The sequence below is a fragment of the Haplochromis burtoni genome, unplaced genomic scaffold, assembly GCF_018398535.1.
Source record: "Haplochromis burtoni strain Fernald_Lab_line unplaced genomic scaffold, NCSU_Asbu1 Contig_81, whole genome shotgun sequence".
In the NCBI taxonomy this organism is placed as follows: Eukaryota; Metazoa; Chordata; class Actinopteri; order Cichliformes; family Cichlidae; genus Haplochromis; species Haplochromis burtoni.
Window position 1 is genome coordinate 1,145,668 of NW_024582442.1, and position 13,486 is coordinate 1,159,153.

At 40.7% G+C, this 13,486-nt stretch overlaps 1 protein-coding gene across 1 annotated transcript in view; it reads right to left on the minus strand.

The window, feature by feature from the left end:
- Positions 1-1,194: 1,194 nt before the first annotated feature.
- The window catches only part of LOC102314560 (heparan sulfate glucosamine 3-O-sulfotransferase 6), a 15,206-nt gene continuing 2,914 nt past the window's right edge, over positions 1,195-13,486 (minus strand). Inside the window, exon 2 of the mRNA XM_005925429.2 lies at positions 1,195-3,071. Within this exon, the coding sequence (XP_005925491.1) occupies positions 2,453-3,071 (619 nt within the window). The 3' untranslated portion in view covers positions 1,195-2,452. The remainder of the gene's footprint in view (positions 3,072-13,486) is intronic.

Here is a 13,486-nt window from a genome sequence, read left to right on the forward strand (position 1 = left end):
GAGAAAGAGAGGAAGGAAAGAATAAAAGCATCTTAGTGCCAGGATAACGGCACAATACTTTGTCAAAAGTTGAATAAACAACTTTTATCAATCAGAATTATAGTCAATAGGGAAAAAGTGGTAGGCAGACAGCAAGAAGTTATCTTTTGGTTAACTTTTCTTTTCTATGGGGAAGCATGTTATTAACGGAGGCAAAAGAACATATATTTGAAATAAATTACTGATATAAAAAAGGGGGGAACTGAATCGTGTTTCAGACACATTCACTTTCACCTATTTTGCTGAAAATCCTATATTCAAGACTGGGAGGAGTCACAAGCCCAGCTGCAGGTGGACACAAGCTTGTACTCACAACTGTGATGGCATTTCTGCTGCCCTCTTGAAAATGGCATTTTAATATCAAAAACACGTTTATCTGGATAAATAAAGCATATATAAAAATGATTTTGCCAAAAACTGAACGTATCTTTAGCCTTGTGACATCGTTCGTGAGATGGATGGTTGACAGATTACAGCCCAAGAAGTCAGAGAGGCACTTTTATTGATATGTGACTGTTAATTTTGAAACTCATTTCTGCCAGACTGTGATGCACCTGAGACGAGTGCACAACACCAATTTACTTTAAAAACTGCCTTTGGCATCTTAGTGCTATATATCATATTTGGCTTGTCAAAGAAATGTAAAAAAAAAAATAGCATATCAGATGTAATGCCTGCTGTCTTTGTATTTATGATGTGTGCAAATAATTTAGCTAAATATTAGCCTGAATTAATGAGCTAACTAGTTTTCTCCAAAATGGCACCTTTGGGTCAAAGTGAGTCAAATGTGTGGGCTAAGTTGATCCACTCAGCCCTTCAAAAGCCACTGAAGTTAAATTAAATCTGAACTGCTAGAGAACCCACCGCTGATGACAACCAGAATATACTTTGCACCTGATTATAAACATATATTGATGCTACACATCTCACTTTTGGGGCAGTTAAATTCTGGTGGTAACTTTTTTTTCTTTTTATTCATTTGAGTGGCATTACTTTGTTTCAATCTGCGATAGTTTTGGTAACAGTATTCAATTTATTTAATCATTTTAATTTATGTTTTTATTTAATTTTGCTCAATAATGTCTCTGTTTTACTTGTTATTTTATTTTTTTAGGGGGGAGGTTTTCTTGTGTCTTGCATTTTTCATTAACATTAATTAATATAATCTTTCTTTGAACACCTGTACAGCTCAAAATCAGATTTTGTTGCACTGTACAATATATGTATGGTAGTGACAATAGATATATTCTATTCTATTCTATTCTATTCTTTAAATGCAATCAAAAGATATTGAAATTTAAACTTCATTTGATTGGTTTACTCATTCATTTAAATGGTCAGCTTACCCCCAGATGGTCCACTTATCCCTTAAGCTGATGCAAACTGAGCCACAGAGACACTTTTTCTCTAAGAAACCATATTTTTAAAACGTTTAAACAGTCTAAAAACTTTCACGGATGGTACTTACACATTCCTTTGTTTTCACAGGACTTTGTTTTCTTGATATGAAAAGATCCAGCTGTGTAAACTGTATTACATAGTGAATGGGCAGTACAGTACAGTCTTCAACCTCTGGTGACAATTTTGCAGCCTGATGTAACCATACAAAAACTGACCTTAACGCTAACACATGAAATGAAAACAAATTCGTTTGTCACATCAGATAAAAGTTTACTTCACAACACAGAGAATCAGAGGCACATTTTTTATACACTGTAATTTGAACACTTTTTTTTTTACAGTTACAGTGGTTCAGAATAATCACAGATCTAAAGTAGCAATTTATTGTGAGTAACAGCTGATACAATTGATCCCATCCAGGAATTACAATATAAAATATGATGCGGCTTTTATTGGAAAATACTTACAAATGGAATGTGTCTACGCATGGTTTCGACTTAATATTTACAAATGAGGTATCATTGGTATATCAACTGCAATGCACTGAGGAATGTCCTGCAACATCAAACTGTATGTAGCATTCAAAAGACTGGAAAATATGTAAATGCAGGCAAAGAGTATTACATTACTCCCAATGTCCTGTCAGATGTTGGTATTATGTCCGGCTTTGTCACGCAATAAATACACTTCTTTAATAATAATAATAAAAAAATACCTGTTGTATTCAACAGAAACTATAAATATCACCTTTTCTTTCTAATCTGTACATAAAGAATGTCAAAAACAGTTTAACGGTTATATATTTAAGCCATTAACTAAATTTGTCGTTTTCATATTAGCAGCACTATGTCCGTCTGAGCCTCAAAATACAACAAAACAGTGACAGTTCATGAGTGCTGCATGTCGTGTTGACTCCACTGAGGCAGAATGGACTTTGTCTCTCCCAGTACCCTGAGAACATTAGCCCTGTGGAAACAGTAAATGAGCATCTCTCCACAAAGAAGACTCTTGCTTAGTCCCAGCCAAAATCCTGTCCACTCATCTGGTAGAAACGGTGGTTGAAGGGCCTGTAGAAATCTCTGAGTCTCTGCAGTACCTCAGAGGGGATCTGGGGATGAGGTCTGCCTTTAGACTTTCCGAGGCAGCGGGGTCTGCTGCTCCCCTCTGGCTTCTTCAAGCAGGGAAAACCTTTTGTCTGGTTGAAGTAGAAGTGCTTGTCTGAAACAACCCTTTTCAAACCCAGGAAGTCCTGAACTCGGCCCATCTCCCCAGCTGGATCAGACACCAGTCGTTCGCCGCTAACAAACAGAAACTGAGACAAAGGGAAGTACTGGAGCCAGTTCTCCAGGTGCTTGGCATAGAGGCCGATGCGCACAGCACTCCACGTGGTATCAATCAAACCTGTGGAGGAGTTTTTCAAAGCGAGGCTCTGGAAGGATGGAAGCCCTGGGTTCTTGGACAGCGTCTGGGTGTAGTCAGACACAGCCCTCGTCACCGGGTCCCTGACGACGACAATAAGCTTGGTTTGACAATTCATAGTGCAGATGCGACTTGGAGCCTCTTTGGTGACAAAGTAGCTGGGTGTCTTCTCCATAGTGATCTGCCCGTCGAGTGTCCGAGGCATCAGGTTCCTAAATTAAAAAAGAAGAAACTGTCAGATAAATATTGACACAGTCTATTTCACTTCAGTACATCCAGCAGGTCTGGAGCTTAACTTCACTTGTTTTGATTTCTAAAAGTTTTTGTTTTTTTTTTTAAATTTGGCCACTTGAAGACATTATGTCCATATTCTGCTTACGTTATATGTCGAGCCAAGTTGTGTGAACCTGCTATGTTACATGTATTTAACTCAACAAAACACTCTTGATCCGGCTACACCACTGGTTTCTGAGCTACCACAATAAAGTTTCAATGTTTATAACTCAAAACCAGCACCACTTGCTGTTTTAATCCCATGCTACATTAAAGCAAAAAGACCACTAAGAGATAATGTAAGAACATCACACACTGTTGCTATTAAAGCATCTCAAAATCTGTGTGATCAAAGCTTCAGACACTACTCTGTTAATGTTCGAGGGCCCCAGACAGCCCCTCCGGGTCTCACTGCAAGGTCTGCAGAACAGGACCATCCACTCACCACGGGCCCAGTGAGTCAAAACCACAAAGCCTCGAGAACCACTTAACAGCAATTTCCTACAGATTTCCACCCCCTCTTCTTCCTGCAAGAGCAAAATGCCCTCCCCCTCACCATCACCTCCCCAATAGGTTCCAACAAGGACTCAAGCAGGCCAAAGTCTGCAGGAAGTGCGACCGGGATGGCGAGCTGCTGAGCTCAGCTAGTGTGTTAAACACATGGCAGTAATGAGGAGAGATGCTGGGTAGAATATACCAGTGGAAAGACTTGTGCTAAATTAGGTGTTACCGTGTTGGGGTAATAGATTTTGCATTATGATGCAAAATGTACCTTAAGCTTTAACCAGCGCTGTGGCATCTAATCTGCTGATTTATCTTTCATGGCACCTGCTCTCCTGAGACGATTAAGCAAGTTTTTCTTCTTCTACTGATTTGATTTAAAACCATCGAGTCACAGCTGCATGAAACACCCTTGACTGATGCGGACTCCTCTTATTTCAGCAATATCTGGCCAACAGACAGTGAGGGAAAACATGGCGTTCAACAGGTCCAGCATTTATTCATGTGTTTACATTTAACATTGACAAACTGCCTGAGCCAGCATTGTGGTGGATTTGGATTTCGGAAACAAATTGTTTGCACGACAAATGGATGATGAGCAATGTTTAAAGCAGCAAATGAATCGCCTGCAGTTCATTTACCCAACACATCCTTTACTGTGTTACTGGAAACAGAGAGCATTCATGTGGTTTCCCATAAAATAAACAAGTAATGGAGCATATGTGCTTTATTTGTTTCAGATTGCAAGTTTGCATTAACTCCAAATGTCAATGACAAAAGGCCATTCAGAAGTGTAGATGACATCCGAGGGGGGATTTGTTTTTCATTTTCCTGATTATGTTAATGAGTATTTGTAAAGTAACCATGTATTAGTGCAATGTAGTAAAAATGCTTTTAATCAATTAGGAAAATAAACACTTTCAAATGGGTTTACTTGAGTAATGACAGTTGCATGCCCACATTATTTAAAGTGTTTCCTCTTTGATCTGAGGGAATTAAGGTTCAGCAAAGTTTCATGACTTCCCTTTCACGGAAACAAAGCAGCAGATGACTGTAGTCCATGCAAGTTCACTGACTTTACTTTTGCTCTTTAAAAACATATCTAATACAATATACCAGGGAAATATGAGGAAATGTACATCAAATGAAGAACAAGAAATAGGCTGTTGATATTTCACTCAAAATGAAGATCTTAACGCTTCAACAAAGTCAATCAAACACATAGTAAAATCTCATTATAAGAACTTTTGACCACCTAGATAGGTTTTGTGCAATTGCATTAACCTTCTTCGTAAAAACAGTGCTCACACACGCTTCATTAAGCGTCATTAACCTCAACTGCTCATTAACGCAAACATATAATTGGCTGCGACTCAATGCGTTTAAGCATGTACACATGGTCAAGACTTGCAGAATTTCAAACTGAGCATCAGAACAGAGAAAAAAGTTGATTTAAATGACTTTGAATAAAATATGGTTGTTGGTGCCAGACTGGCTGGCATTTCAGAAACTGCTCATCTACTGGGATTCTCCCACACAATCATCTCTAGGGTTGAAAAAAAAGTGAGTGGCAGTTCTCTGGCTGAAAATGCCTCGTTGATGTGGCCAGACTGCTTTGAGCTGATCAGGAGGGAACAGCAACTCAAATAACCACTCACTACAACCAAGACATGCAAAAGAGCATTTCTGAACAAACAACGTGTTGAACCTTGAAGGAGATGGGCTAAAGCAGCAGAAGACAACACCGATTCCTTTCCTGTCAGTTGAGAACAGGAACCCGATGCTGCAGTTTGCACAAGCTCGCCAAAACTGGACAATAAAAGATTGGAGAAAAAAAAGTTACCTAGTCTAATGAGTCTGAATTTGTGCTGTAACACTCAGATAGTAGGGTCAGAATTTGACATAAGCAACATGATAGCACTGATTCATCCTGCCTGTATCAACAGTTAGGGTTGCTGGCGGTAGATTGTTGGGACCCTTATTACTAATTAATTAAAAATGTCACAGACAAGTCCATCCCTTTATGACCACACTGTACTCATCTTCTAATGGTTCCTTCTAGCAGGATCATGTGAAATGTCACAAAACTCTAATCATGTCAAATTGGTTTCATGGACATGACACTGGATTCAAACAGCCTCTCAGGTCACCAGCTCTCAACCCAATAGAACATTTTTGGAATGTGGTGGAACGAGAGATTCCCATCATGGATGTACAGAGCCGACAAATCTTGGGCAACTGTTTGATACTGCTATGTCAACATGGACCTAAATCTCTGAGGAGGTTTTCCAGAAACTTAGTAAATCTATGCCACAAAGAATTAAGTCAGCTCTAAAGTAAAAAGAGAGTCCAATGTGGTACTAACAAGGTGTTCCTGCTCATTTAACTCCTGATGGAAACTCTATTCTGTGGTTCAGTGTTTAGTTTGGTCTCTTATTTATGTAAAATGTTCTCTGTAGAAGTTTTAAGAGGAAACAAAGGTTAAAAGTGCACAATAAAGTACATGACTTTGAGTGAGAAGGAAACTTTTAGAGATTTGAGTCTTTCCTCTGCATTTAAAGTTAAGCCGTTTCAATCCATCCCCATTAAATGATCCCCATAATAAAAGACCATTAATTGATTACTATCCAATTTCAAGAGCTGCAAATGGCCTATCACTGCCTGCCCGTCCCCTGTTTATCTGTGTCTGATCAATACGTCTGTCTCTATATGACAGATTGTGCTCAGTGTGTGTCGCTGTGTGTATGACTGCTTTTTTGCACATGTGCATATTTGAGCACGGAGGTGTCAGTGAATACTGATGAGAAAATGAGCATCTTTGCACCCACAGTGTCCGTCTTCTGCTTTCTCATTCATAGTTTTGGATTTGTCCTTCACTTCTTCACATAAATGACACTTCTGTAATTGACCATAAGTTGTCTTTCCATATTCATGAATAGTTAATGAATTGTGACTTTACCCCCACTCTGCTCAGGTCCCTATCTCCCTCATCACAATCAGTCTCATTATCGGAGAATCGATAGAGGCCATTTTCTGTCATAAATCTGTCTGTATGTGGTGTCAGTATACTGTAAACAGATCAGGGTCAATTAATCTGCAATAACATATGCTTTACATACACCTCTTTGATTTAGCTTAAGGGAAATGCCTTTTAGCCTACTATTGTTAACATTTAAATATGCAAAGAGAAGAACTCAAACATGTTTTCTATTTAGCGTTGTATCGGAAAGACTTGCTGACTCGCCACTCTAGTCTGGAACTCCCTGCTGTTAAAAGGATGTAGTGCTTTTCCTCCCTGAAGTGCTCCAGAGCTGATTACTCTACTGATATGTTCGAGGGAGCCTGGATCATAAGATTAAATAACAACCCTGGCAACAAGGATGTGGCCAAGAGACTTCCTGCCCCCCAAGATTACGGGCTCTCCCGCTGAAGCGGGAGCCACATACTCCTGCAGCGCAGAAACAAAAGGTATTCTGCACAGAAGTGGAGCCGGAAAATCCAATTATCACGTCGGTTTGTCGATCTGAAATTCCATCAGTTATCACAGATACGCTACACACGGTCTTCCTGAAGGAGGCTTCTGCTTTGGCAGGCATCCACACCAAAAGGCCTTTTCAGCTGAGATCCAATTAAACAGGTGGTGAAAAATCAAGGCTATAAAAACGAGAGAGAGCATAAATGTCAAACTGAGGGAAACATTTCCCAACTGTGTCGCTATGCTCGAAGGGTGACAGAAGCAACCTGAAGGCAACGGAAAGTCTGTCAGTCTGACAGGATAAGTGTGGGAACCTTGATTTACAGCATCATGTCTGGATGAAACATATGTTGCTATTCCCCTCTGACCAAGCTAAGGTGGGCTAAACCAGTACAAACAAAAGTGTGGGGCAAATCTCATCTAGCTACAAGGAAGTGAACACATACAGCAGGAGGCATTATTGTCTCTAGGATACAAAGTGCAGTTTTTCCCCTGCTATCGCCATGTTTGAGACCTAAAAGTGTCACACATCAAAGTTGGAAAAGAACATAAGCTGATGTGTAGAAAGTAAAACATTGAATGAGAAAGTGTGGAGCAGAAACTTTACAAATAGTATTGCGTATGTGTGTGTGTTACCACTGAAGTGACTTTCAACCAGAAACAAACACACTAAACACCTCTGCAAGTGTCAGTCACAGGACCACTGGATGGTTTGATCACAATTGGAACCCAGCTGTGAGAAAAAACTGTTGCCACCCTCTAGTTTTAATTGCATTGGATGATGTTTTCCTCTACAAAGTAATGGAGTTAGTAAATGGTTTTCTCTGCATGAGGTTGGCTGAAGTGCAACACTTCCACAGAGACCAGAGTGTGAGTGTGTGGGTGGAAAGGAGTTAAAATCACACACATACATGGGAAGGGGGGAGTCCATCTATAAAGGAATTACTTTATGCAGGTCGATGCCCAATTAAAGACTGAATGTCCAGTTATAATTAGGAGTCCTGACAGGATGTGAAGTCCGTGATGCTTTGCTGGGAAGTTGGCGCCCACAAGGGCAGAATTCTCACTGGGGGGAGAATCTGGATTTGAATCTACCATCAAGCGAAGGTCTTCGCATGTTCTCAGCGTGCCTGCATGGGGGTATCCAGCTTCCTCCCACAGTACGAAGACATGCACTGGTTAGGTTAATTGGTATTTCAAAACTGGCTGTAGGTTATTTGTTTCTTTGTGCTGTGCCCTGCTTCTTTCCCTATGATAGCTAAAAAAAAAATGGATGGATCTAAGATTCAGTCTTTCTGTATATGTTTGTCCATCAAGTTTCATTCCAATATCTTAGTGGACTCCCTGACAATTTTCAAGCACAATCACCAAGTACAAATTGCAATACTTCCACACAGAAAGACCCCGGCCTGATGGTGGAATCGAACTCAGCAAGAAGGTCCTGAGTTCAATTCCACCATCAGGCCGGGGTCTTTCTGTGTGGAGTTTGCATGTTCTCCCCGTGTTTGCGTGGGTTCCCTCCGGGTACTCCGGCTTCCTCCCACCGTCCAAAGACATGCAGCTTGTGGGGATAGGTTAATCGGATAATCCAAATTGTCACTAGGTGTGAATGTGCGAGTGAGAGTGCGAATGGTTGTCTGTCCCTGTGTGTTGGCCCTGCGACAGACTGGCGACCTGTCCAGGGTGTACCCCGCCTCTCGCCCTATGACAGCTGGGATGGAATTAAGGTGGATGAGTTTAAACACTTGAGGTCAATCATCCAAATTAAAGGTCATTGCGCAAGAGAGCTGAAGAACAGAATGCAGGCAGGAGGGTGGAGTGGGTGGCGATGAGTGTCGGGGTGATTTGTTACAGAAGGTCCACAAGTTGGTAGTGAGACCTGATATGATGTTTTATTTGGACATGATGGGGCTGCCAAAAAAGGGCTGAGCTCGAGTTGGCAGAGCTGAAGAGCATGCTCTGATTTTCTTTGGGCATCCTTACAGTATTAGAAATGAGTAGCCTATATCAGAAGGACAGCCCAGGTTGAGGACTTTGGAGACAAAGTTGAGTAGAGGCAAGGCTTAGATTGATTGGACACAGGCAGAGTAGGGATAGTGGACATACTGGACAAAGGATGCTTAATATGGAGCCGCCAGACGGGAGGAATACCAGAAGAAAGATTCATAAATGCAGTGAAGGAGGACATGCAGAGAGTTGCTGTGATCTTCTAAATTAGCAAATGTTAGCATGCTAACACCCTGCGCTAAGGCGGTGAAAACTCTATAATTATTAAATCAGCATGTTAACATTGTCATAAATATGTAAACAGGGATTTTTAATAATCAAGACAGATTTTGCTGAAGTTTGATGAACCCGGGAGCTAAAAGAGAAAATTGTGAGTGTGTCTCTGTTGTTGTTCATCTCTTATGAGAATCAGATACATACTTTTCTTTTATAGATCTGGATTCATTCAAACCCTTTAAACATCGAAGCTATGTGGTAAAACATAGTCTTTTCAAATTTCCCAGGAGCCATATGATTGTGTTTCCATTGGATACTCTCGTGTTTTTTCAGGCTCACGCTATTCTTTTCTGGAAATGGTTGCCTGACTGAACATGACTACCAAGCATTTGAAACATTTAATTTTGGCCCAAACTATTATTTCTTCAAAAAGTACTTTTCTCACCAGCTAACTGCAGCATAGAGCTGAGGGGGGGGGGGGAGACAAGACAGAAACCTCCCCAAGATTTTACAGGCGCCCCATAATGGATTACAAAGCACCCCAAATTATTATAATTTCCACCATATGAAGTGTGAATGTGGCTATTTTCAAACCTTATAATACCACCTAGACTTAAGTCCAGCCAAAACCTGGCACCATTAATACACACTACAACCCAACACTACAGAGACCACTTCCTGGCCTGTTACACCAATCAGCCATGTTCAGCGTCTAAGGCTAATGGCCTGAGGGCTGTACACAGAATGAGGTGTTGAGAAAATCACCCTCACTCTGGAAAACGTTCCCCCGTGGATGTGCATTAGGCTCCACTTTCACCATTTCAGCTGTCAAAAATCCAAACTGACAGGGTAAGTGCCTGAATCTCCCCTCTCGGATAATACTGAGATAAAGCATGCACAAAGCACAGGATGACTTCGGAACAATCCAAACTGTACCATTAGTTCCTTAAGTATTTAGACAGCGACATAACTTTTGTTATTTGGACTCAGGGCGAGCACATGCAAAAGGGGGGCTATGCATAGAAATGGTTGTAAATCCTAAAAAGCAATGATTTTGTTAAACCACAAAATTATAGTGTGTCATTGTCCAGATACTTATGGACTTAACTGTGGCTATATCTTGTCTTATTTATACTTCAAATAATATTAAAGATATAAATTGTTAAATGATGTGCACACAAATCTGTCCCAGCTGCCTGAAAATATCTTATTTTTCTTTCGGCTGAACGGATTATACTTGACATATAGGTTTGCAAACCTTCAGTGACAGCAGTTACATTATTGTGCATAGAAGATGCTAACATGTCTGCAAACACGTAATGAAAACTGAAAGAACTGCGATGCAAACCGTAAACAGAGAATGTTCACATTCGAAGAAAGGATTGACTCCGGTGCTGCAGCCAATACATTTCAAAAGGTGCAACTTTTACTTTGAAGGCAACTTCTAGTTTGTGTTGCTGTTTTCACAGCTTCGCTACAGCTCTGAGGATTGTTGATGAGTGTTTGCAGACCACTTGGCGTTTTCCATGCAAATTACCAGCAGTTGTGGCGTTCTGCTGGCAACCAAAGCAACTGCAAGGAGGTCTGTGCCAACTGGTTGGGGTTGCTGGTGGTTGCTATGGGTCACCAACCAGAGCTCTAGGCCTATGTAGAGTTTAGCGCTAGATTCCATCGTGCCTGCCATCAGCCTGCAGCAACTGGTTGGAGAATACACATTTTCCCCCTCTTAAAAGGCCGGTGTGAACGGGGTCTTATTCACTTGACCCTACAGCAACACATGTTGATGTGACATGGTGAGCAGCCATGTCTCTCCAAAACCTCAGCCTGTGGGAAAACACGCCTTTGGCTCCTTTGATCTATGATCTCATTAAACACTTTTCTGATGAGCTTGTGGGCTCAGATGTAAATTTCAAGTCTTACCTAATAGAACGTGACATTCACTTTGCAATTTAAAGTCTCCATGAGAGTCCAAAAGGAGGATAAAGCAGGGTACGGTTTGGAGCTGCCATCCTCACCACGCACAAGTGAAGTCTGATGGTGGCAGTGAGAGCGCCCAGCTTAAGGCTTCAAGCCAGCATTTCACTAACCAATGGGTGACCGCACTGTGGTTGCGTCCATCTTTTATATACAATCAGCTAAAATTTAAGGAAGTGGTCACACTAAAATGAATCTAAGGCGATTTTAAATGACTTGGATGCAGTTCGTTCATCCTGCAAATGTTTTGCCTGAATATTACCCTTGTTTCTGGCGTGAGACAATATTGATGTTTTAGGCTTCATTGCTGCTGACGTTTATAAATGTTTGGTTGTCGTCGTACTTTATTTTCACCAGCTGTATTTTTGTATAGTTAATTTGTGTATTATTCTGTTTATATTTGTGCATGTGGTCTAGTTTATGCAACTCAGTTGATTGCACTGCTGTCTTTTTTGGCTAAGACTCTCATCGTCAGGATTTCCAGAGTAACTAAAGCTGAAATATAACAGTAATCTAAAAAAAATAAATAAAAAGAGACATTTAAAATGTGCAGATATGTATATTTTAATGGTTATGCTAGAAAAATCAAGGGATAAAATTAAATTTTGGTGCTGGTGTAAATGCTGATTATACGTTTTAAAGTAATAAAATCAAATGTGTATATCAGTCTGACCCCATAAAGATCGGCATGCCCTCCTCTTATTTTGATCTGTTGTCATCTATTTCCAGTCTTGTTTGCATAAATCCATTTCTGATGTAATTTTTAGCAGAGCTGGCATATTTGCTTGCCCTTGTGCTGTTACCCTTAATGGAATTATACCATGTTTTAATTGCAATCCAATCAGGCATGGCCTGCGGTGTCAAGACTACAGGTCAGCTAATTGATAACCTTGTAAAATATTGGTGAGCCATGAGAACTTGAGTTTTCCCTCAAACAGAAATGAAGAAGTAATCTTTTTAAAAAGAGTTTGTTCTTCTACAAGATGAGAAATAAATGCGCTCACTTTGACGTCATCAGACAGAATTTAATCATTACTCATTCCAGGCCTCATCACTGTGACAAAGCCGTGACAATTACAACTATTGTGCCATGGAAAGCTGAGGTTTTTCAGCTTTCTGCGGTGGCTCTTAAGTCCCATATGAAACCCATCACTCTGTGAAGTCTCTTTAAAGCTGTAAAACAACACAGAAAACCGTTAAATCTTTGCCTTATTTTCACTGCACTATTTGTGGCTTTTCCATTCCCGTAATGGGCTCGTATGCACACATGCAAACGAGAGAACGGCATGAAGAGACAGACAGGGTGGAGAGGGAAAGAGAGCGGAGACTGACTTGATCGCTCAGATAAAAGCAATGGAAAACACACATGCATGAGGTCTGAGCTTGTCTTCGAGAAGACAGTGCTGTTGGAACAACACGCACGGGAGGGTACTTCTGTCTGCTGAATCTATGAAGTGTCTCCAGCATGCAGATCGCCCCTGGTTTCATCCAACATCTGACAGCAATGACTCAAATATGACAGATTACAACCCTCATCCATCTGCTACAGTCGCCTTCGGTTTGTGCTTATTTCTCCATCCAGGAAAGAGAGCAGACTATGACAGTGCACAAATTGCTTTCAGATATGCAAGTGTGTGACCATGTATCTTGGCAAGCGGCTGTTTGTTACTTATAAAATCGTGACTCATCTGTAAAAATAATCAACAGCAGTTCCAACGCACCATTTTTTTTTCATGGGGATTATGGCAGATATATAAGCACGCAAAGGTCATATTTGTCTGAAGGAAAAGATTCAGGATTAAAGCGGTTTATCATCACTTTATCACCTATGATATGGATAAATAAGTGCTGTGGTAATATTAAATGGATGATCCGGAGGAATATCTACAGCAATCGGTTCTCTATCTTATGAGATGAGAACTTCAGAAAGATTAAATGTCAAAGCAGGGGTTGCGTTTTCAGAGCCTGTCTTAAACTCCTGCTTTACACTGCATTGAGTGTGTGCGTGTGCGTGTGTGTCACATCCAGATGTGACAGAGAGTTGACCCTGTGACTGACAGTCAGATGAGGAGGACTTGCTTGTTCCACATGGATAAGTTCTTTCTGTCACTGACTCTCTCTCTCTCTCACACACACACACACACACACACACACACACACACACACACACACACACACACA